Source organism: Leuresthes tenuis, unplaced genomic scaffold, assembly GCF_036924035.1.
Source record: "Leuresthes tenuis unplaced genomic scaffold, fLeuTen1.0.hap1 SCAF_9, whole genome shotgun sequence".
Classification (NCBI taxonomy): domain Eukaryota; kingdom Metazoa; phylum Chordata; class Actinopteri; order Atheriniformes; family Atherinopsidae; genus Leuresthes; species Leuresthes tenuis.
Window position 1 is genome coordinate 7,187,647 of NW_027325363.1, and position 20,771 is coordinate 7,208,417.

At 42.3% G+C, this 20,771-nt stretch overlaps 2 protein-coding genes across 5 annotated transcripts in view; both read right to left on the reverse strand.

Annotated features, from left to right (window-relative positions):
- The window catches only part of mtus2b (microtubule associated tumor suppressor candidate 2b), a 25,970-nt gene extending 16,558 nt beyond the window's left edge, over window positions 1–9,412 (reverse strand). For both annotated transcript variants that reach the window (XM_072392090.1, XM_072392089.1), the window contains exons 1-4: window positions 9,320–9,412; window positions 2,130–4,114; window positions 1,802–1,994; window positions 1,001–1,213 (exon numbers count right to left, since the gene is read on the reverse strand). In XM_072392090.1, the coding sequence (XP_072248191.1) occupies window positions 1,001–1,213; window positions 1,802–1,994; window positions 2,130–3,905 (2,182 nt within the window). In that variant the 5' untranslated portion in view covers window positions 3,906–4,114; window positions 9,320–9,412. The remainder of the gene's footprint in view (window positions 1–1,000; window positions 1,214–1,801; window positions 1,995–2,129; window positions 4,115–9,319) is intronic.
- The window catches only part of LOC140314063 (high affinity cationic amino acid transporter 1-like), a 33,314-nt gene extending 14,068 nt beyond the window's left edge, over window positions 1–19,246 (reverse strand). Inside the window, exons 1-11 of one of the 3 annotated variants that reach the window (XR_011917110.1) lie at window positions 18,847–19,246; window positions 18,601–18,759; window positions 18,339–18,510; window positions 18,107–18,240; window positions 17,807–18,029; window positions 15,184–15,323; window positions 14,414–14,516; window positions 14,022–14,227; window positions 13,753–13,904; window positions 12,804–12,912; window positions 11,668–12,705 (exon numbers count right to left, since the gene is read on the reverse strand). Coding sequence is in view for 2 of the 3 variants with exons in the window: in XM_072392091.1 (XP_072248192.1) it covers window positions 12,539–12,705; window positions 12,804–12,912; window positions 13,753–13,904; window positions 14,022–14,227; window positions 14,414–14,516; window positions 15,184–15,323; window positions 17,807–18,029; window positions 18,107–18,240; window positions 18,339–18,510; window positions 18,601–18,759; window positions 18,847–19,216 (1,935 nt within the window). In the remaining variant the exon portion in view is untranslated. Of the gene's footprint in view, window positions 1–10,910; window positions 12,706–12,803; window positions 12,913–13,752; window positions 13,905–14,021; window positions 14,228–14,413; window positions 14,517–14,759; window positions 14,897–15,183; window positions 15,324–17,806; window positions 18,030–18,106; window positions 18,241–18,338; window positions 18,511–18,600; window positions 18,760–18,846 lie in introns of those variants that run through there. The other 2 variants (XM_072392092.1, XM_072392091.1) reach the window with 2 other exon arrangements.
- Between the last annotated feature and the right edge of the window lie 1,525 nt (window positions 19,247–20,771).

Genomic DNA, 20,771 nt, shown 5'->3' on the forward strand with positions numbered 1-20,771 from the left:
CAAATTTGCGTTTGGCCAACAACTTTAGCTCTATATAGAATATACCTATACCTATATATATATAAACTCATGCTTTCTATTAGTACAGTTCAATCGTCTTGAACTATATGGGTAAAACCAGATGGATTACATGTACAAAGAAGTAAGCAGGAACTTGAAGATTTGTTGTAACATCTAAAGGCAAGAGGCAGACCGGTCAGAAGTGTCAGAGTGCAAAACCACCTCAGAGATCATAATGCCATACCACACCCTTACTTAGCATGGCTTTTTAGATTATAAGGTGATAGCATGCTGCTAACATTTGCAGAGTAGCCTGCTATAGAGACCACAGCTGTTTTTTTCCAAGCTGAAAACCCAGTCTGCACCAACAGCTGGAGGCAGAGGCTGAACCCAGCAGGTCAACAAATTAAAACCTGTTTGCAGATACATATGCATAATGTGGGATTGTTGACCTCGTCTTGTCCTCACATCCTTTGGTACCAAGTACTTTCCACCACAGACATGTTGCTCTCTGCTGTCATACTGACTGTCCACCAAAAGTGTGACAGTTTGAGCTGTCAGCTGGAGCTTGTTGTGGTTGTTGAAAAACAAGGCAAATGACAACTTCTTTTCTGAAACATTTCTTCTGTTGCTGTGTAATTTTTTGTGGTGTCTAAGTGAAGGCTTTAGGAAGGAAAAAGCTGGCGTTTGGGTGAGGCCTGGGATCTGATCCAGGTAAAATTCTGCAGTATGCAGGTTGAGATGAGGCAGCAGAGGGAGAAGAGGGACCTTTGCATTTCTGCAGAGCTGCAGTTTTCGCTGAACACTTATGATAGATGAAAGTAAGCAAGTGGCTACTACGACGGTAACAGAAGACAGAAGGAGCATTCACAACAACTAATGATGCTGATGCAATAAATGTAAAACAGAAAATCATTTCAGTCAGACCGAGCACTGCCTGTCGTCTGAAATACTTCCATCACATTCAAGCTAAATTAAAGCTGGAGAGAGTGGGACTCACGTGGAGACGCTCTGCTGGGATCGCTGTGACTACTTTCATTTGACTGGTTGCTGGACACAGATGAGACGCTGGAGCTCCGGACGAAGCCAAAGGCAGACAGTCGAGCAGCTGGAAGGGCAGAGAAGCCTGGAGGACGGAGACCGGACTGGGCTGATTTGAACAGGAGGCTTTTGGGGGTGGTTTCTGGACCTGACCTCTTCTGCTCTCCAAGACCTTCAAAGAAAAAATGAAAAATATTGCATGAAAAAAAAGTCTCTTTGTTAAACTCGACTAAATCAAATTACATTTTTAAGACCTTGTTTCATTAAGACACGCTTACACTGTGACAGATACTAATTCCTTTGCCTTGGAATAAGAAAATGTACTCTTAGAGAACATTATTGATATATCACTGATATCTTGTTTAATTAGTAAAAAGTCACTTTCACATACAGATAAATACATTAAACTGCCTTCATTCAGTGATTGAATTGTACATATTTAAGAGACCACCATACGTGGAAGCAGGCAAGCGTATGACTTCTAATGAGAGCTGGTAGAAATGTACAGTGCATGTTGGTAGGATATGTTAGATTCACTGCTTTAAAATGTTCTGCACTTCAAAGACTGGAGGTGCCTAAAGCCAAACTTAGCTGCAAGCCTAAGAAGCTCGTTAAATAAATCACTTTCCTACAAACTGAGGATGGGATGTTCAAAGAATGATTCAGTATGAGAAAATGATGAGAAAACTTGTATAAAATGATCCTCTAACATTCTGCTTTTTAGGGTTTTTTTTTTCACAAAAAGACAACATTATAGTACCTTTCAGATCTTCGCGGCCTGCCGTGGACACCCTGGCAGCCTGAGCAGGCTGGTACGAGGTCGGAGTTGACTTTTGACCCGTCTGCAGAGCCCTTGTCTTGGCTGCAGGCTGCCTCGTGACCGCCCCTAACCCCAGCTGAGGCCTCAAGGTTCTGGGTGAGCGATAGACACCTCCTCCTTCTTGGGAAACATGCTGATAAGGAAAATCATCGATATTCAATACAACCATATCAATGTTTTTGCAGGGTCTAAAACATAGGAACGCACAGTAAGTTGTTAAAGTGTTTCTATGGCGATTGTCCTGCCATGTCTACATATGACTTCTCACCTCGTGGAGATATTTCTTGGACATCTCTTCATGAAAGCTCTCTGACCTCCCACTTGGCCTTTGAGAGACACTGCTGCTTGGTGGTTTCACCGCGGTTACGGCAGTGCCTGGAGGACAGTAACCTGCTTTCTGCATGTCCTGTCGATATTTGTCAAACAGCAGATTGGAGGAACAGAGTACCGGTGTGGATTTAGACTCAGGAACAACCTTTGAATCTTTGTTTGCGGGGGGGCCACAGTAAGAGGATAATCTTGGTGGGTCTGTAGAGGCTTCACGTGGGGCATCGGCATCTTGTTGTTTCGCTTGCGTGTTCTTCCGAACGTACGTGATGATTTTTGGTCGAACATTTTTGGGCTTCTGGAGGGGAGAGGACCTCCTGGGTTCGATCTCTTTCTGTTGAGGCATGACAGGTTTGGGAATGCCACTGCTCAAACTTGTCCTACCTGGAGGCTTGACAGTTTGACTTGTACCTCTATGAGGTGAGTCACTGCGCTCCAAGGTCAGCGCCCTGGTGCCCTGGACTTTGGCTGGGGAACCCGGCGGTCGTCTTTTGGGGGAACTGGAGGTAGTTTTAGGGGATGTAGGAGTTGCTGGTCGTCCAGGGCTTCCCCATGGCTTCCTCCTCTCCAGACTTGAAGAGCCGGAGGGAATGGTGTTATCAAAAGAGTGCTGCTTCTTTATAGTGTTCTCAAACGAAGGCTGCTTTTTGAAACTCTTGTCAAAAGAATTTTGTTTTGTCAGTTTGTTATCAAATGATCCTTGTTTCTTTATGGCTTTGTATTCAGTGGATGACTGAGTTCCCTTTGTACCTGTTTTGGCTGGCCTGATTGAATCATGAGCTTCATCAGCTTGCGTGCTTTTATCCATTTTCGTGTTGCTTTCTTCAAGTAACTTTGTGTCTGAGGATAAAGCCTCATGCTCAGTATAATCACAGTCTCCCTCTGAAATGGTATTTCCTGCTTCATTCCTCTGGTTATTGTTCTGTTTGTGTTCATCGCTGACATTCTTGCATAAGACTTCATTCCTTTCTTGTGTCTTTGACACAACACTCTCTGGGTGAAGTGTTGAATTCAAATTTACGTCCAAATCTTTTTCGTGCATTGTGCTTTTTTTTGCAAAGAGGGAGGTATTATCAGCTCTTTGAGAGGCCCTGTCTCTCTCAGAGATGGTGCCGCAAGTTTGAGACGCCACAGTCAGGTCCTCTAAGATGGCTGAGTGAGAACCAGAAGCAATGTTCCAGGAGTCTGTCATCGGTGTAGCAGTGGCAATACTCGAAATGTTGGACAGGCAGGTCACAAAGACATCAGTTTCAGAGCTCAACTCAGTCCTGGACACGTCCCTGCCCTCAGACACATGAGAGGCAGTTGATTCCTGCTCACCAGCAACATGCAGAATTGACCTTCTCTCTTCCCGGCTCATATCATCTGCTGCCAGCTCCGCTGTGGCTTTTAAACATGAGTGCTGCTCTTGAAGCTCTGCAAGCCCAACAAAGTCCTCCCCCTCCTCAACCAAATAAGCCTCCAGCTCCTGACACTCCAGCATTTCAAACTCAGCCAGCTCGGGGTCATCACACTGAGAGTCTGTGCCCCAGATGATGACTTTGTCTTGCTCTGCTGTTTCAGTCGTAAGTCCTGACAGAGAGCCATTATCTCCAGTTCTCCCACCATCCTCTGTCTGAATATCATTGGCGTTTGCATCACCAGCAGCCAGTATGCCACCCCTTGGGTTGTTATTCCTTAACTCCCTGTCACCAAACGTCTCCCCTCGCTCACACATTATGGGAACAGATCTGAGTTTATGGCACCCTTGAGAGGCCTTTAAAAATCACTCATCCATGGGATCAGCTATGAAAAAGTCTTTTCATCCATTTGAGAGTCTTTGTGGCATAACAAGAACCTGCTTTCACATTTTTGTAGTATGCTAGGAATTAGAAATATCATAACTAATTTGGATGATGGGTCCTCATGAGATCTGGTGTTTTTACCCTGTAAGAAAAACAACAAAAAAAACAAATGAAAACAGCAGAAAATTCATGAACATAACAGAGTATAATGCAGTGCCATTATCTTTTCTTTTGTGCCCTACTTTTTACCACTCCCATAAAAATGGTGTAAAAAAAGAAATCGCATCAGGATATAAAACCTCTGAGGCCAACCAATCTGAGGCATACATCTGCAGCGTAACTGAATTAAGCACTCAAAACAGGCTCTGGGGTGTATGTATAATTAGGGAGAACAATGTGACACATACTCTGACAAGTGTGTGACACGACTGGATGGGACATCGAGTTTCAGATGCCATCCATATTTTTGACTGCAAACAAAAAGCTCAAACTAGGCCAAACCTAGAGCAGACTAGTGCTCTGTCATTTGTCATTTTAAAATTGACCCATCATACAAGAAGAATACCATAAAGGCAGCTTTAAAGGCTGACATGATTTGTCCAGTGAACCAGAGAATACGTAAGGATTGTCTCCTACAAAGAGACCATAAGCTCTGAGAGGGAAAACAAGCTCTGCTTATATTCAACATCTGAGCATATCGGAGCCACTGCAGTGATTTGATCATGATTTTGGACGCCACACTCTTTACCGGCGTTGATGATGATCAGGAAGAGAACCAGTGAGACAAAAACAAAGAGCTGACTGTTGCGTTCACTTTTCAGTGCTCCTGTAAATATATCAAACATAACAGATCCCAGAAAATACACAGACAGCAGCTCATCCCTGTTTGACATGAAAAGAAGCATCTTGTTGTTGTCTGTTCAGGTGGCTGTCAAGTGTGCTGACTCCACCATGAGTTTACGTGCAAATACAGCGGTAACAGAACACCTCCGAGCTCACAAGTTGACCCACGATGACTTGTGTGCATCTGCATTAATGTAAAAGCTTGTTTGTTTGATGTGACAGGTCAAAGTGCACAGTTAACCCTAAACCTTTGCTCAGCTGAAATGAGAAACCTGTTCAAGCTGAAATCACATAAATGTGTCAGTGTAGTTTGGAGAATATGCAGGCACCGTGTGAGACACACTGAGCCCCTGAAAAGTCACAGCAAGGCTAATTCTGTTGGACTTTTTTGCATTACTTGGCCATATGATTTGTACTTTGGAATATTTCTGTCGTACCACGCTACATTCCAGTAGGCCCAGCAGTTGTATTATAGTGCTATGTAAAAAAAATACCCTGCAAATACTATTGAAAAGAGAGATGATGCATTTGTTGCACATTTCTCATGTTAGTGGGCCCATGTTTGATAATATCCTATTGTGCATGTGAGCACAGCTGCAATGTCTGGATATGACAACTGAACTTCATCTGCTTCTGAGGCTCAAGTTAAATATGTCCAGCTGTAGCAATATTGAAAACCTTTCTGACAGATGTGCTACCAACACCCCACAGGAGCATACACACAACGGCTGCACATATAGTGTTACAACCATTAAAAACAAATGTTTCATAGTCATAATCCAAATGACACCAGCGGAGCTGTGACTAAACCTCAGCTCAGAGACAGCTGTGTCAACCAAAGGCTGCGGTCATAATCACAGATATCACAGTCTCAGAGACGATGAGTGAGCTTTCTCTCTTCAGTGCTGCAGACAAACTGAGCAGCCACATAAATTCACTATAACAACAACCACTTCATTCCAATTAATGTAAACTCTAACATAATACAGCCCAGCATATTGTTGTGGTTCAAGGTAAACCTGTTGAGAGTTGAGCCAAAAGTAGTATTTCCTTATTGGACATTTGTGGAGTAAAGACCTGAAGACTTCCTGATCATAGAAGATCATCTCTTTCTTACAAACCCACCAAGCAGTTCTCACCTCATCACATCTTTGCATTTGTTATGCGTTGGTTCTCACATTCACTTAGCACCGTAACTCAGGCCACAAATGACAAAGGATCTGCTGTTGTTCATCACCTGCCACAAAATTGTAGATGATAAGACATATAAAATCGGGAGTCACTGCGGTACAGGGGATAGAAAAAATCCAGCTTAAACAGCTCTGGGCCAAAACAGAGCTTCAGCTCAACCCCATGTGTTCGCTCTCCATTTGTGTCTTAACAAATTCACTTAGACAGCAGGAAATAGCATCTCATTTCCCTCTAAAGAAAGTTTGATGCATACCTAGAACAAAGAGGGTAAATTCAACCTCCCACAAACTCACTGGCCTCTCTTGTTTTTACGCTTTTGTACACTTAATAAATCCAACGAAGGACTCCAAAGACGTACGCTATGAGCCTGTTTACAGTCCGGACTGGATGCAGAAATCAGATCCCATCCACCTTACTATCAGGTCTCACACAGCACTGTAACCCCAGTTTCTCTTTAACCACATAAGAAGGAGAGTGTGCTTTCACACCTCTGGATTGCGAGTCCTTGTTGAATGTATCTCTGATCCCTTCTACAGTTTGAATTTGATAAGTTTCCAGTGGTTGCACACAGGTCACTCAGCTACGAGGAGTCTTTATTCTCCTGTGTTAGGCCTGAAGAATAAGCTTGTTTGAGGCATATGATGAGTTCTGTGAGTCGTTTTATATATATATATATATATCCACCCTCTTGGCTGGGGGAAGTTCAGAAATGAGATGATAGTGACGCTGCTCTTTGTTCTTTTAGTATGTAATTCTCTTTGTAGCTCCTAAATCTTTATGCACAAATCAATTTCATCTGCCTGTTTCCATCCACTTCACATGAAAAAGTCACATGCTCTCGTTGAAAGACCAAATATCCAGTGACAAGAGATAATTTGAATTAAAAAAAAGAACACTACTCCTCCAGCGTTTCACTGCAGACCACCGAGCAGACAGCAGAGTTTATCATTACATGTCAGTACAATGGTGACATGATGGATGTTTTGTAGGTTTTTGAATGAATGTAAGAAGTGACTGTAGGAAACGGGCCTGACTTATTCTAAGCTGGAAACAATCATAAACTGAATCCAGGCTGGGATCAAATCCCTACTGATTTCCTGAATCGATTCAATTTGATTTCAGAATTGATTCAATATTGATTAAATAATTCAGTTTCAATACAAATATGGCTTGGCTTTAAAGGAGGTTTTCATAAAAATAGTTGAAAAACAGAACAAAACCTTTTGTTTAGGTACATTATTAAACATTTTGCAACTCTCAGACGCAAACCTTCTATATCCAAAATGCTGCCACACATCTGTCACAGCTGCTTCTGTCATGTTTTCACTCTCCTCACAGACAGCGCAGGTTCTTCCCGACATGAACATAAATCTTGTTGCTCAAAGTCTGAGAATGACTCAGATTGCTAGTGCAGGTGATGCAGAGTAAGGATGTTACAAACTTTTTTATGAACCCACCCCAAACATCAAAGTGTTCTGAAACCCTGAAAAGTCATGTTAGCTTGCTTTGGGTTGTCTGGAATGGGTTACATTACATTACACCTGTCTCACTTTGATGCGGTAATCTAAGGACACAGTTTTATGCTTTACAGTGTGACGGTGGATAAAAAGCACAGAAAATGCAGTTTTTGATCCATTTCTGCTTCATACTCTTCAGAAATCTCTTGACGTGTGAGTGACACTGTGTGAGCAGGTAAGAATAGATTGCTTCTCGTCTCACTGACTGAAAAAAGTGCAGCGCAAGTACTTCAAGCGACTGCAGTGTTTTTTCACCCACATGTCACACACAGGACTGCAGTAGTGAAAAATCCACATATCTAACTTGATTACTGATATCAAACTGTAAAAGAGAGATTCTTACTTGCATTTAAAATGTAACTATTTTCATTTCTTTATGTAAAAAAAAAGTCTCTTTGTACTGCTCTACTGTTAAATCTGTTTAATCTGGACATCTTTAACATGAGGTTGTCAGTTGGTTGTATTCATTCCTGCACTGATCATCTCACGTCTGCCACTTTCTTCTTCTTTTGAATTCATCTTCCCTGGTTGTTTACGTGCACTGGTTGTGGGTGAGTTTCTTTCTTCTTTTTCCGTGCCGCTGCAAAGCTCTTCACGCCCCTACGGGAACTCAATAATTATAGCACAAGGGAGAGTTAGGAAATTTATGCTTGTTCCAGCAACATGCTTGCCCGAGTATGTTCCCCATCCCCCATCGTTCTGCGACCCACCCTGCCACCTGCCTCCCGACAAGCAGGCAAGTCCTTCACTGGAGGCTCGGATGAAATCTGTGCATCGTTGCACTTGTGCTTGTGTGCATGTTCTTGTAACTTGTTGTCCACAGTGAAACTGAGTCCCCTCTCCTTTAGGTGCCCTAAATCCGGAGCGGAGCACAGATCAAGACCTGACTTTACTCCATCGTGATGGTTTATCTAGAATTCTCATGAAATATTTAAGATGACTGAAGATGAAGGCGCTGCTCTCCCTCTAATTTTTAATGCTTCAGTGGACCTGACTTCTTTGTGTAACCAGTCAAAAATCACACTGGATGTTGTGCTGTTAAGCAACAGAAGCAAAGGTGTGTGCCTTTTGCCCTACAAGTGGAGACACCCCCCTCAGAGGAGCAACAAACATGCAAATGTAGAATGTGAATGTGAGCTGTTTTTATTCAGTAAGTGCATACATATGTAACATTAATTCATTTCATGTTGAATTAGTAAATCATTAAGCTTCCACTGCTGGATCGCTGAGGCCCTGTGAGACCCTGTGGACCTCAATACCTCACTGTCGCATCTTACATATAACTCAGGCCATTTGGATATCTGTGATGACTCAAAACACACCAGCTAAAATATGTCACTCCCCTATTACTAATATCCATTCAATCATCTCACGCTGTCTTGTTCCTTTTCTAAATTTATCTACACTCATGATCTCCAACAGTACAAGCTCCAAAATGAGGAAGGACGTGCTGCCTTCCAGACACAGAAATAAAAATATGAGATAAAGCCTTGATCAAAGCAGATATAATCCAGGTTTGACCCCAAACACACTCACAGTCTGAGGTGAACCCACCAGCAGAGAGGATGCCTTCATTTAAACTGAGTCTGCAACAGCAAGCTCGATCTGGTATTCCTGAAAACAGTTAATGGATGACTTGAGGATTAAAAAGGTTATTACAAACACCACTAACAACAGGCTGATCCGCAGCCTCTCAAGCAGACGCAGCAGTGTAAAAAAAAAATGATTACTGCCGCTGATCTGAGATTTGAGACAGAAAACAGCCGCTGTCTTCTGTGTGAAATGGAAACACTTACCGGTTTGATTCAGCTAATCCGATGGAGAAGAGCTCGACAGTGAGGAGAGGAGGAAGAAGGAGGGAGACATCCAGTTTGAGCCGAGATGGAGAGGACTCAGTCTGCAGCATTGCTGGAAAACAGGGAGGAGGAGAGGCGAGGAGTCAAAGCCACCATGCGATCAGGTCGCCCCCTGCAGGCGAAAACCGGAACTTCGCTTTCCCAATTTGAATCAAAGCCACATTCACTGACAATAAGTGGTGTTTGCACAATAAAGTAGTCATAAACCAAAAAAGATTTAAAAAATGTCAATACGGGCTAGTAATTTTACTAATTTATGTTAGCAAGATATATCAAATATATTTACAGGAGTATTACAGGAGTGCAACATTTTACATAAGATTCTAATAAAATTGTCTCGGGTCCGGCCTTGGGGGTGACACAGGCCACAGCTGCAGTCTTACATGCCCAAGTGCAAGTGAATGCAGCAAGGTCCAGCTGTAAATAACTTGTTTTTAAAGGCTGAGTTTCACTCAGTCACGCAGACATTGTAAAACATGTTTACAATTGTAACCAGACTGTTTTCCCCTCCATTTAACTGCGGCCGAATTGTACGTCAGACTGCAGTGACCGCAGCAGTCTGTGTGTCTCCATGAAGTCGGGACACCCAACTGAAGCCATCAGTTTTCTTTGTTAGAAAAGGCAGAATTCCATCTAGTGAGTCTGCATTCCCAAAACATCATCTTCTGCAGACAGTAATAATTAATCTGACACAATTTTTATCAATTTTTCCAAAATAGTAAAGCTGTAAGCATGTTTTTTTTTCTCACAGCATTTTAGGTGGCATTCTGTCAGTTTGTTTATAGATTTCAAATTAGATGCTTACTCCATGAATGACACATAATAACCATTACAAAGTCTAACTATTGGATATGAACTTTACACATTAAAAAATAGGGATCTGCTGCACCAGGAAAACTGAACCTAATTCATGGGAATAAGCTCAGTTTAAAAGTGTTTCTTGTCCTGCCACTGACACATAAAGTGTGTGTCTGTTAGGCAGCCAGGTTGGTTGAAATAGCCAAGACACATATTGAATGCACCCAAACTCTGAGACAGTCCCCAGTGATATCAAAGACAGTTAAAGTTGCCTTGGAAAGGAGTGACGCGCTGATGAAAAAGTTTCATCATGGTTTTAACAGGAGAAAAGAAGAGAGCAGAGCTGGTCTCGAGAGACAGAGACAGCCAGAAAGTGTCTCAGGTAAGTTTGTCGGTCTTTTATCACTGATATCGAGTTTATATTCCTTTCATATTACGAACGGTGAAACGGTAAATACAGCAGTTTTGGTGTTGTGCTGAACAGTCAGGTTGGTAGTTCAGAGTATGGAAAACAGCTTCTGTTCAATCAAGCAGAAACAATGTTCAGATTCAGAGAGAGAGGTGGAAGAGTCAGAGACTAAACGTCAAATTAAATGATGATAAAACAACCCTAACCCTTGAAAAAAAGCAGGAAATTCTCCCATGACTCCGCATCCCTCTTCCTTGTAAAGTATGTGTGCAGTAACTGTAGATTACATCTGGAGTTAATAAAAATGAATGAACAACTTCTGGGCTTTTTACTTACAGCATTATTTATTTACAGCAGGAACTATATAACAAATATCAAGACAGCATATGTTGACCAAATATAAAACGTCAGCTTCACAGACACGACACATTTGTGCATCATGCAAACGCTTCCGTGACGCAGATGATGCTGGGCGCACACACTCAAACCGGTTGTGCTTTTACCTGCACGGATGGAGCCTGATGGGACTTTTTGACGTAGAAAGCAACCAAAACAAAAAGCTTCCAGTCGTGAAAGCACAGGCGGTAAGGTTTAAACAAGCGTTTGGAAAACGCAAGACATAAAAAATATTGGAAAACAAACTTTCAAAGCAGGCAGAAATTCACTAGGTTTTGAAATAAAGAAGCTGAAATCCTGGTAAATAATAATATTTACAACACAAAAGATGACTTTCTGAAACACATTCTCTCGGTTATAATGCTGAAATCTCTAAATTATAAACACTGCATCTATTTACAGGATTTTCTGGTATTTTCCATGTGTAGACCAGTTCAGCAACGGCCTGATGCACACTTAGTTTTTATGCATACAATTAACAGAAATCGACTTAAGGATAAACCCACAGCTCCTCTCAATGGATCATGCATAATAAAGTGTATAATGTAATTAATTCACCAGGTGACTGGTGATCAGTACTATTTGACTTGGTGTTAAATAGGATATTTCATCGTTTTTCTTTGTTGAATACACATACTTAGATATGCAACATTCAGACTTTCAGCTGCCGTGTGGAACCGCACACTCTTTCATTTTCACCATCAGCCATTCGTATATGACACATTTATGCTTGAGGTACAACGTCACTGCTGGTGCACTAAATTTCTGGGTAAAAATGAGTGAAACAAGATTTGTCGAGGTAAACCTGAAGCGATATCTAAAACAGATTGTTCTTCACGCCCATACGCCTGTGAAGTAAAAAGAGTAAAAAGTTTCCTATAAAAGCTGTCAACTGATAGATGAATATAAAAACTCTGAAGGTGTAACATTGTTTAGGAAGTAGGCACTTAGAAGTAACAGCGATTTCAGCTCACATTAGCAGCTTTTTTCTTTTTTCATAGTGAAAAGGTGCAATTTCCCCCCAGATGAGGACAACTCTGCAGCTTCTGATCCCTGGATCACTTTCGGAGGAAGACACATATCTTCTCACAGTCACACATCATACTGGTAACAGAGCAATATGTCTGATCATCTATAGCAGCAGGTTGTATTTTTCTGAGCTGCATAATTAACGGATAAAACTATCAGAGTTGTGCTTTTCTCAGAAACAAAAATAGTGTTGAAGCCCCAGAAGGCGTAAATCAGAGGCTACAATCAACCAGTATCATTCTCAGCTCTGTCCAGAACTTTTGATTCAAACTGTTCTGTAAACACCAAACATGTCAAAATCTTCACTAATTGTAAGTTCAGCGAGCAGGAACAATTTCTGAATTTCAAATGTATCATGAATACATTTATAAAAAACTTGACATAGTCTTTTAGCATACTGTCAATTGAGAAGACAAGATTAAGTTTAAAAACAGACGTACAAGTATGTATGTACATATCTACAGTTCCTTGATAAGTTAATATATGTTAGAACAGAGCTGGAGTTGATAGAATAACCTCCTGTTTCCTCATAAATCATCATCTTGGGCGGAGCTTTGTGCGTTATGCAGGAAGGCCTCCTTCTCCGTGGTCATGGGCTCTCCTTTTATTGTGCACGCAGGTATGTAGGTGTCAGACCTGCTCAGTGCTGCCTCTGCACTGTTGCGAATCCCATATCCGAAATAAATAATGAAACCTGCAGTTTCCGTGGAAACATGAACGCAAACACATCAGCTTCTTTTAACCACAACAGTACAGATGAAAGAATATTTCAGATGTTGGCCAAAAACTAACCTAAAACCATCCAGATGGCAAACCGCATCCAAGTTCCTCTGTCGAGCTGCATCATCAGGTACACATTGACGAACATGCTAATGACAGGGACAAAGGGTAGAAAGGGAACCTGTGGAAGAGTGTGGGAATTTAAACTACTCTTAGAGCCTCAAAGCCTCACCACAACATTCAATGTTAGCACATGTAAACAAGCCTGAAATGCAGTAAAAACAGAACTTTTAGTATGCATTAAACAACGATATCTTTGGGATATTTGTAGAATAAAATGTACATATTTTCTTTAGATAAAGAACACATCTCCAGCTTTTAGTTATGGCTGTGAGTGGATCTTGTTGTGGGGTTATACTGCATCCAGTGCTACAGGGAACATTTCAGCAGTAGACAGAAGAATGGACTTGAATGAAAAAGCAGCTAATTCTGGATGCAAATATCAAACTGTCTGTAAAATCAGAAGGTTTGAAGTATTTAAGAGATCTACAACAGGATAAAGATCCTAAAAACAGAAACCTGAAATCCATAATGGAATACTTCAAGAGTTGCCCCCCAACCAAAAAATCTATGAACAGACCTAAAAAACAAGCGGTAAGGTATAAAAAAATGAATAAATCATAACGTTATGCCTTTGGGAAATAACTTACAAATTCACAAAAGCAGACATTTTGTTCCCTAAACCTTTGCATACCCCTATACAGTCTGGGGTAGACTTCACATTCACTGAATGTTAAAACTCTTTTTCTTAGTTGCCAGCATTAAAAAAAAACAGACAATATTTCTGTGTGTCTGAACAGCTTGTTTAGGGGAACTGGAAAGAACAATGATTTTTCGGTGAAAACCTGTTTGTAAGACATCCACCGGGCTACGAACGTCACACAGCATGAAAATGTTTGGTAAAAAACAATAAACGCTTTTATCCGAGTGCAACGATGTTCTGGTGAAGGAGCCCACCCACCTTGAAGGCTAGCTTGGTTTTGCTCTGTGGCTGTCTGAAGACGATGAAAGTGAGAAGCAGACAGACCGCTGTCACAATACTGAGGATGGACAGAGACCAGGGTGCCAGCCCTCCCTGAACAGCAACGACACCGAAAACACACACCAAAACACCTGGGGGGGGGGGGGGGGGGATAAACACAACGAATGATGTGCTGTATCAGTAACCAGGTGATTCAGGTCATTCAGGCACTTTCATCCAGTTTGCTCTGCTGTGTGTGTGTGACTCACCAAGTATACTGGTGCAAATGTTGACCGAAAGCCCAGACAGGGGGGATGGCTCTGTGTTAGAGGGGAAAATGAGATTTTTCATGGTGAAGTGATCATCTGGCTGCGGTAAGATGTCAATATTCCCCTCGCTGTAAGACTCAATGATGTCAGGTTCGTCCAGGGTGTTCGCCATCTCATAGGCAATGCTTGGCTGCTCCGGTTGGTACCTTCAGAAAACAAAAGCAAAAATAAGATGTGGAAACTGCAGGACTTCCAACATCACAGCTCAGTAAGGCTCATTAAGGCTGAGGAGACACATTCTTAAAGTTTAAATACAAAGCTGTAACAGATGTTTGTCTCTCTATCAAATATACAAACGTATAACTGGATATAAAGTGAAAAATGTGGACTACCGGAGGACCAGCACACAGGCAGCCACCAGAGTGTAGGCCAGCAAAGTGCCAATGGACATGAGGTCAACCAGGTCCTTCAAGTCAAACAGGAAAGCCATCACAGCTGCGAGACACAGAGGAGACACAGCACACATCAGCTGGACGACTTCAACAAATCCAAACATTTGAAAAGCACATTCACAGCAACATAATGCAGGCATTGTATTTCTTTTTTAAAACAAGTCATACTAATAAAGTCAGGAACATTTAATGCCCAGATAAAAGGTTCACGTCTATGTGTAGTTTAACCACCATCCTCCTTCCACATGAGGCCACTGTTGCTGCTGGCCACTTCTCAGCTACCTACCAGACAAAAGCCCCGCCACCAAGGTGGAGACGATGGGCGTCTTCCTCTCGCTGACACGTGCCATAAACGAGAAGAGCAGACCGTCGCGAGCCATAGCAAAGATAATGCGTGGCAGAGGAAACATGGAGCCAAGGAGACTAAGCCAAGGGTGAAGGAAGGAGGAGGAGGCAGAAATTTACAACTTGAATAAATACTTGTCAACTCTGGTTTCACACTAGGCCTCAACCATTCTCAGCCCAGCATCCTGACTAACAGCACAGGGTGCTCTGCTCAGGATGCTGCTGAGTCAGCGCCGTGCATGGCAATCAAACACTAACTTTGCAGCTCCGTCTTTAAGCCGCATCGCACACTTGATTTTGGTTGAGCTCTGGTGTTGAGGTGAGTGTTGTGGGATCCAGTTAGTCAGTTTAGTTTGTGACCTCACCTGCCACTACACCTGCTGTTACTGTAGCTGTTAGGGGGGTTTTGGTTCGCGGGTTGATTTTAGCCAAACATTTGAACAGCAGGCCATCTTCTGCCATGGCCCAGATCACTCTGGGCATTGGGAACATGGAGCCCAGTAAACTAGTACAGGGAGAGAGAGAACAGCACGGCGTGCAAGTCAGTACACACAGTTAGAAAATAAAGCTGTGGACAGGTGTCTGGAAAAAATGAATTATATGCAAACGTTTGTCAAAACCTGAGCCTGATCATTGAACATCTCTTATTTCTGTAGGACCTTTTCCCTACATACATCTGTGACAGATGTTGTGCTGTAGTTTCAAGCTCAGAGTTAACTTTTCTGGACCAGTGATCTGGTTTAAAGTCCAAGCAGTCTGCAGGACGTGTTCTTCCACATTAAACTCGTTTAATTTTGGAACAATAAGTACCGCTGATTTTCAGAATAAAAGGTCCAAAACAGACAGTTCCATAGACTTTAGCTTAGTGCCTTAATAATATTAACATTATTACTACCTCTACATAACACATGCTCAAAAATCCGGGTCATGTCAGAACGGGCCATTTCACACCAAATTCACTTTAGAATTTAACCAAATTAAACAGAATTTAAAATTCTTCTCCTCACATATATCTTAAAGATCTCACAGCTGGATATTTCCCCAACAGAGCACTTTGTTCTCAGACTGCAGGTTTTCTTGTGGTTCCCAGAGTCTCTAAAAGCAGAACGGGAGGCGGAGCCTTCAGTTATCAGGCCCCTCTCTGTGGAACCAGCTGCCAGTTTGGGTTCAGGAAGCAGACACCCTCTCTACCTTTAAGATCAGGCTTAAAACTTTCAGCTAGTTAGGGATGGCTCAGGTGACCCTGAAACATCTCATAGTTATGCTGCTATAGGCCCAGACTGCTGGGGGAGCTCCCATGATGCACCTCTCTCTACTCTCCATGTACATGTGACATCATTGTTGTCATTAACTTGTCTTTCTCTCTCTCAGCAGGTATCCCTGGTCTGGTGTTATGGAGCTTGTTGTCTCCTCTTTTCTGTCCTCTCAAGCCCAGCTGGTCGAGGCAGATGGCCGCCCTTCCGGGTTCTGGTTCTGATGGAGGTTTCTTCCTGTTAAAAGGAGTTTTTTCTCTCCACAGTCACCACATGCACGTTCAGGACGGGAGATTGGGTCAAAGAGAAGTCTTGATACAATCTGTTGGTTTCCTTAGCTCGGTAACGTTTTCTGAATTGGCTGATTGTACAAACTGGACCATGAATTGAATTTGACTCGATTATGATTGTATTACATAGAACTGGATTGTATTTGGCTTAAGATGACGTTTGTTAGCGCTATATAAACATAACTGAATTAAAATTTGCTCGGTCCACGACTTCTAAGTTGGTTCATTTCAGTCTGATGAAAATCTAAATTCCAGACAGGACACATCCCTGCTCCAAAGGGTCTGAATCGGTGCTAAAATAGTTTTTAGACAGTTCCATCTGAACTGAAACTAAAAATAATAAAGTCACGAGGGAATAAAATTTGTCTTCAGCAGAACAAATGTGCAATCTGAGGAGAGTATCCTGACATATTGTTGCACAGAGTCGTGCTGTTGCTGCACTGCAAGGGAACGAAAGGATCTCCAGCTGGTAATGGTTATTGGTTCCTTTCTTCCTCACCTGAAGGAAATCCACCGCTACAGTGACTCCGGACTCCCTGATCACAACTTATTTACCACTGTCTCCCCAGGCTGTCATCGAGACCCCAACAAACCATCTAAAAAACAGCTTTTTCTCCAGGTCAGTGGATATTGCAAATAAAACTATTAAACTTTCAAAGTAACTGGACTCCAGTTTATTCATTACATTTTTTAAGCTGTTAAATTCAGGGTTTTGCTTCAAAGTAAATTAATACACAGTCCTATGACAATAAAGGAACTAATCTAAATTCATGAAGTGTTCTGACTTTATTGCCATTTTCAAGGAAACTGAAATTAGTGCTGCCAGTAGTAACTGCAAAATAAAACCCAGTCATTTATCTATTTTCATCCTTTTATGTGAACGGGTTTCCTGGAAAAATGACAAGAAGCTGGCACCAGACTCACACCTGGTCACAAATCATTTCCCACTTTTGGCTGAATAAAGAATTTTTCAATTTGATTAAATTCAAATGAATTGCAGACTCCATACGAGTCATAACAACAGGATGCAAGTGTGTAACGTAAAGCTCTTTAGCACAAAACCTCAGAATAAATGTATATAATGGAACAAAAAAAAAAGCTTTTAGGTGTGAGAAGGCCCCAAGATTAAACACACCTTTAACACCATTAGTATCATGAGACTTTGCTTTTTAGTTGTTATGTGACAAGGAAACATCACAGGGAACCTTTCAACAAACTAAAAAGTATTATTTGTATATATGCATCTATCTTTACAGGAATAATCAAACAACATCTGGTAAATAAGTTTTATGGTTTTTGCCACCTAACGGTGCTTAGAGCACTTTATCTATAACCCTTAACATTGAGTAAAACCCAGTTTAATAAATATAACAACATTCATCATCCAGTGAGGCTGAAATTAATTATGAATTGACATGCTGACAGGCAAAAGCAGACCTACTTACCTCGTTGACAAAGCACACAAAGAGCCAATAGCCACTGCATAAGTGGCTCCCTCCCAGCCCACATAGTGAAAGGCCACGGGCAAAGGGCTGTTCTTGTCCAGCATGTAGTACGGCATCATCATGGTAAGGGCCGCCGACACACCAAAGTACGCCACGAAACAGATGAGGAGAGAAGCCACTATGCCTATGGGAATGGCCCTCTGGGGGTTCTTTACTTCCTCTCCTGGGGGTAAACATAACTGGAAGTGTAAGAGGATACAGCTCGTGTGTAAATCATCAGCTTAATGATTTCATTGTCACCTGTAGTGGCGATGCAGTCAAACCCAACAAAGGCATAAAAACAGGTGGCGGCACCAGAGAGGACTCCAGTCCAACCGAAAGGCATGAAGCCGCCTCGACCAAGAGTGTCCTCCTCTGGTAAGGAACCAGATGTACTGGGGACAAAAAGATTTGCTTATTTTAAAGAAAAATTCATCCAGTGTATCATTACTCACAGGGAACATTTTGGAGCAAAGGTCTGCATTTCACCCACTTGAGGCTAGAGCTGATGGAGGCATTCAGGATCTCCTCTGGGTTCAGGCTCCAGTTTTTTAGGGTTCCTTTAACCAAGCCAGAGATGATCACAAACAGCAGCACCAACACGTTGATGCAGGTGAATACTTTGTTTACCATGGCTGACTCTTTGACTCCAAATGCCAGCAATCCTGCACGTCATCAGAGAAACAAAGACACACCAGATAAAACAGGAGGGAAATAAAACAATGACTGGGACACAGATTAGATTTGTTCCTGACCTGTCAGGGTGATGATGATGACGACAGCAAAGATGTCCGGATATTCTGCCAGGACTCCTGGTGCATTCATGGTCATATATCTTCTGCAAAAATCCTCGATGTGCCTCCCAATCAGCTCATCAAAGGTTGCGCTCCATGCTCTGGCCACACTTGAAGTTCCTGCACAGAGAGAAGTCTTTATGTAAACTGAAAAATACCAAAGCAAGCGGGACACTCCTTCCCCCTTTCATATTGAAAATATCTCACCTATGACATAAGAGAGAATAAGGTTCCAGCCTGTGATAAAAGCCCACAGCTCTCCAACTGTCACGTAGCTGTAGAGGTAAGCCGAGCCAGTTTTCGGGACGCGGGCTCCAAACTCGGCATAGCACAGACCGGCCAAGACGGACGCCAAGGCGGCGATGAGGAAGGAGAGGACAATGGCAGGTCCAGAGCTGTTGCGAGCAACGGCACCAGCGAGCACGTAGACGCCGGCTCCCAGTGTACTGCCGACACCCAGGGCCACCAGGTCAAATGTGTTGAGACATCGAGACAAGCGGGAATCGTCTGCGCTACAGTCCACAACTTTCACTCGCAAGAGCTGCTTTCCAATGCCTTTTAATGTCGCCAGAATCATGCTTACTGCACGTAAAGTTCCACAGAAGATTCCTGCTGACGAAACAAGAGGGGAATAACAGCGTGTTTTAATTTGCAATCTGTTAATTACACACTTTTCCAGATTTGTGGTAAGAAAAATGCTCTAAAAGATGGACTTTTTTCCCTCCACATCTGGGCCCTCCCAGGCTACATGGACCTAAGGAAGTTGTATATGAGCGAAACTGGGATCAGTGGTTCTTCGTGCTGTCACTTTCTAATCAAATTCAAATAGACTGCATCAGCATATATCCAAAGGAGCCTTATGCAGCATTTAATTCAAAGGACACATGTCCAGCTATGGATTACATACTTTCCATGAAAAAAGGAAACACCAGTGAGTAACTGACTATTTGCACATGTCTTAGTTCTGTTTCTCTGGGTCTGTCATTGCAAACAGCAATAAGACTCCAGTTCAGCTCATTCCCAACACTGCTGAGTCTACTTGATGGTTTTTAGGCCAAATATCAATTAAAATGCAAATGAAGAAACATGAACAATATGTAAATGAAAGCAGAATCAGCGTAACAATCAAAATGGAAGAATATTTTGTATTGGAAGTCAAACACGGTGTTTGCCGTCTTGTCACATCAGTGTTTACTGATAAAATTACAGAAATGTCGTGCGGTACATAATCCTGACTGAGTCTGTACTCACTTTCACAACAGAATGCAAAACAGGTTCTCCTGCCTTCGCTGATGAACTCAGTTATTCCAATTTTTGATAAAATAATTTCACCAAGCTTGGCGCTCCAAGCTGCGAGCTCCTTAACAGTCAACTTCAGATGAACGGAGCAGGGAGGGAGGTTTACATGTAATGGTTTGACATGTGACACACATGCCTCTTTGTGTACAAACCATTCAGGTGTCTGCCTCACAAATAGAACAGAGACACATCACATGGCTTTAGGGGCAGCTCTGAAGACGCAATGTTGCCCCCTCCAAGACCAAGTAAGTCTTCTTTAACCCTCAAAAAGTTTTAAAGATTAACATCAAATAAATCCTTGACAAGGATTTAGGGTGGTTAAATTAATTAGGCCTGCGGGAGGATTGCTATAAAAGGAAGGATTAAGTATGTGCTATCAGATGATACAGATCCAAAAAGGGATATTTCCACCACGTCATAAAGTTTGGATGCGAGACTCGAGCAATAAAGAGACCTCAGTGGGAGCTGTGTCGAGTTTTGAGTTGTGTGTCTAATTCATGATGATCCAGACAGTTGGAAGTTCACATCCTATTTCAGTTTTTTTCTTTTCTTTACCAAAACCAACAGCTCAAACCAGACAGGGAAAAGAAATCTGGCTGCAAATGAATGAAACAATACTGTGACATAAAGGAAAATGCCCTTTTATGCTGTTGAAAGGGATCGTGTTCCACGTCAGAGCCCGTGGGGAAAAAGGCGAGATAACAGCCAGCAGTAAAAAAAGACGAGCTGTGGGGACACTCTACAGAATGTGCATGATGTGACAGGCAGAGGCTGAGCTAAAAAAGAAGCATGGGCAGGACTCTGCCCTGCCCTTGTCTCAGCCAATCACTGAG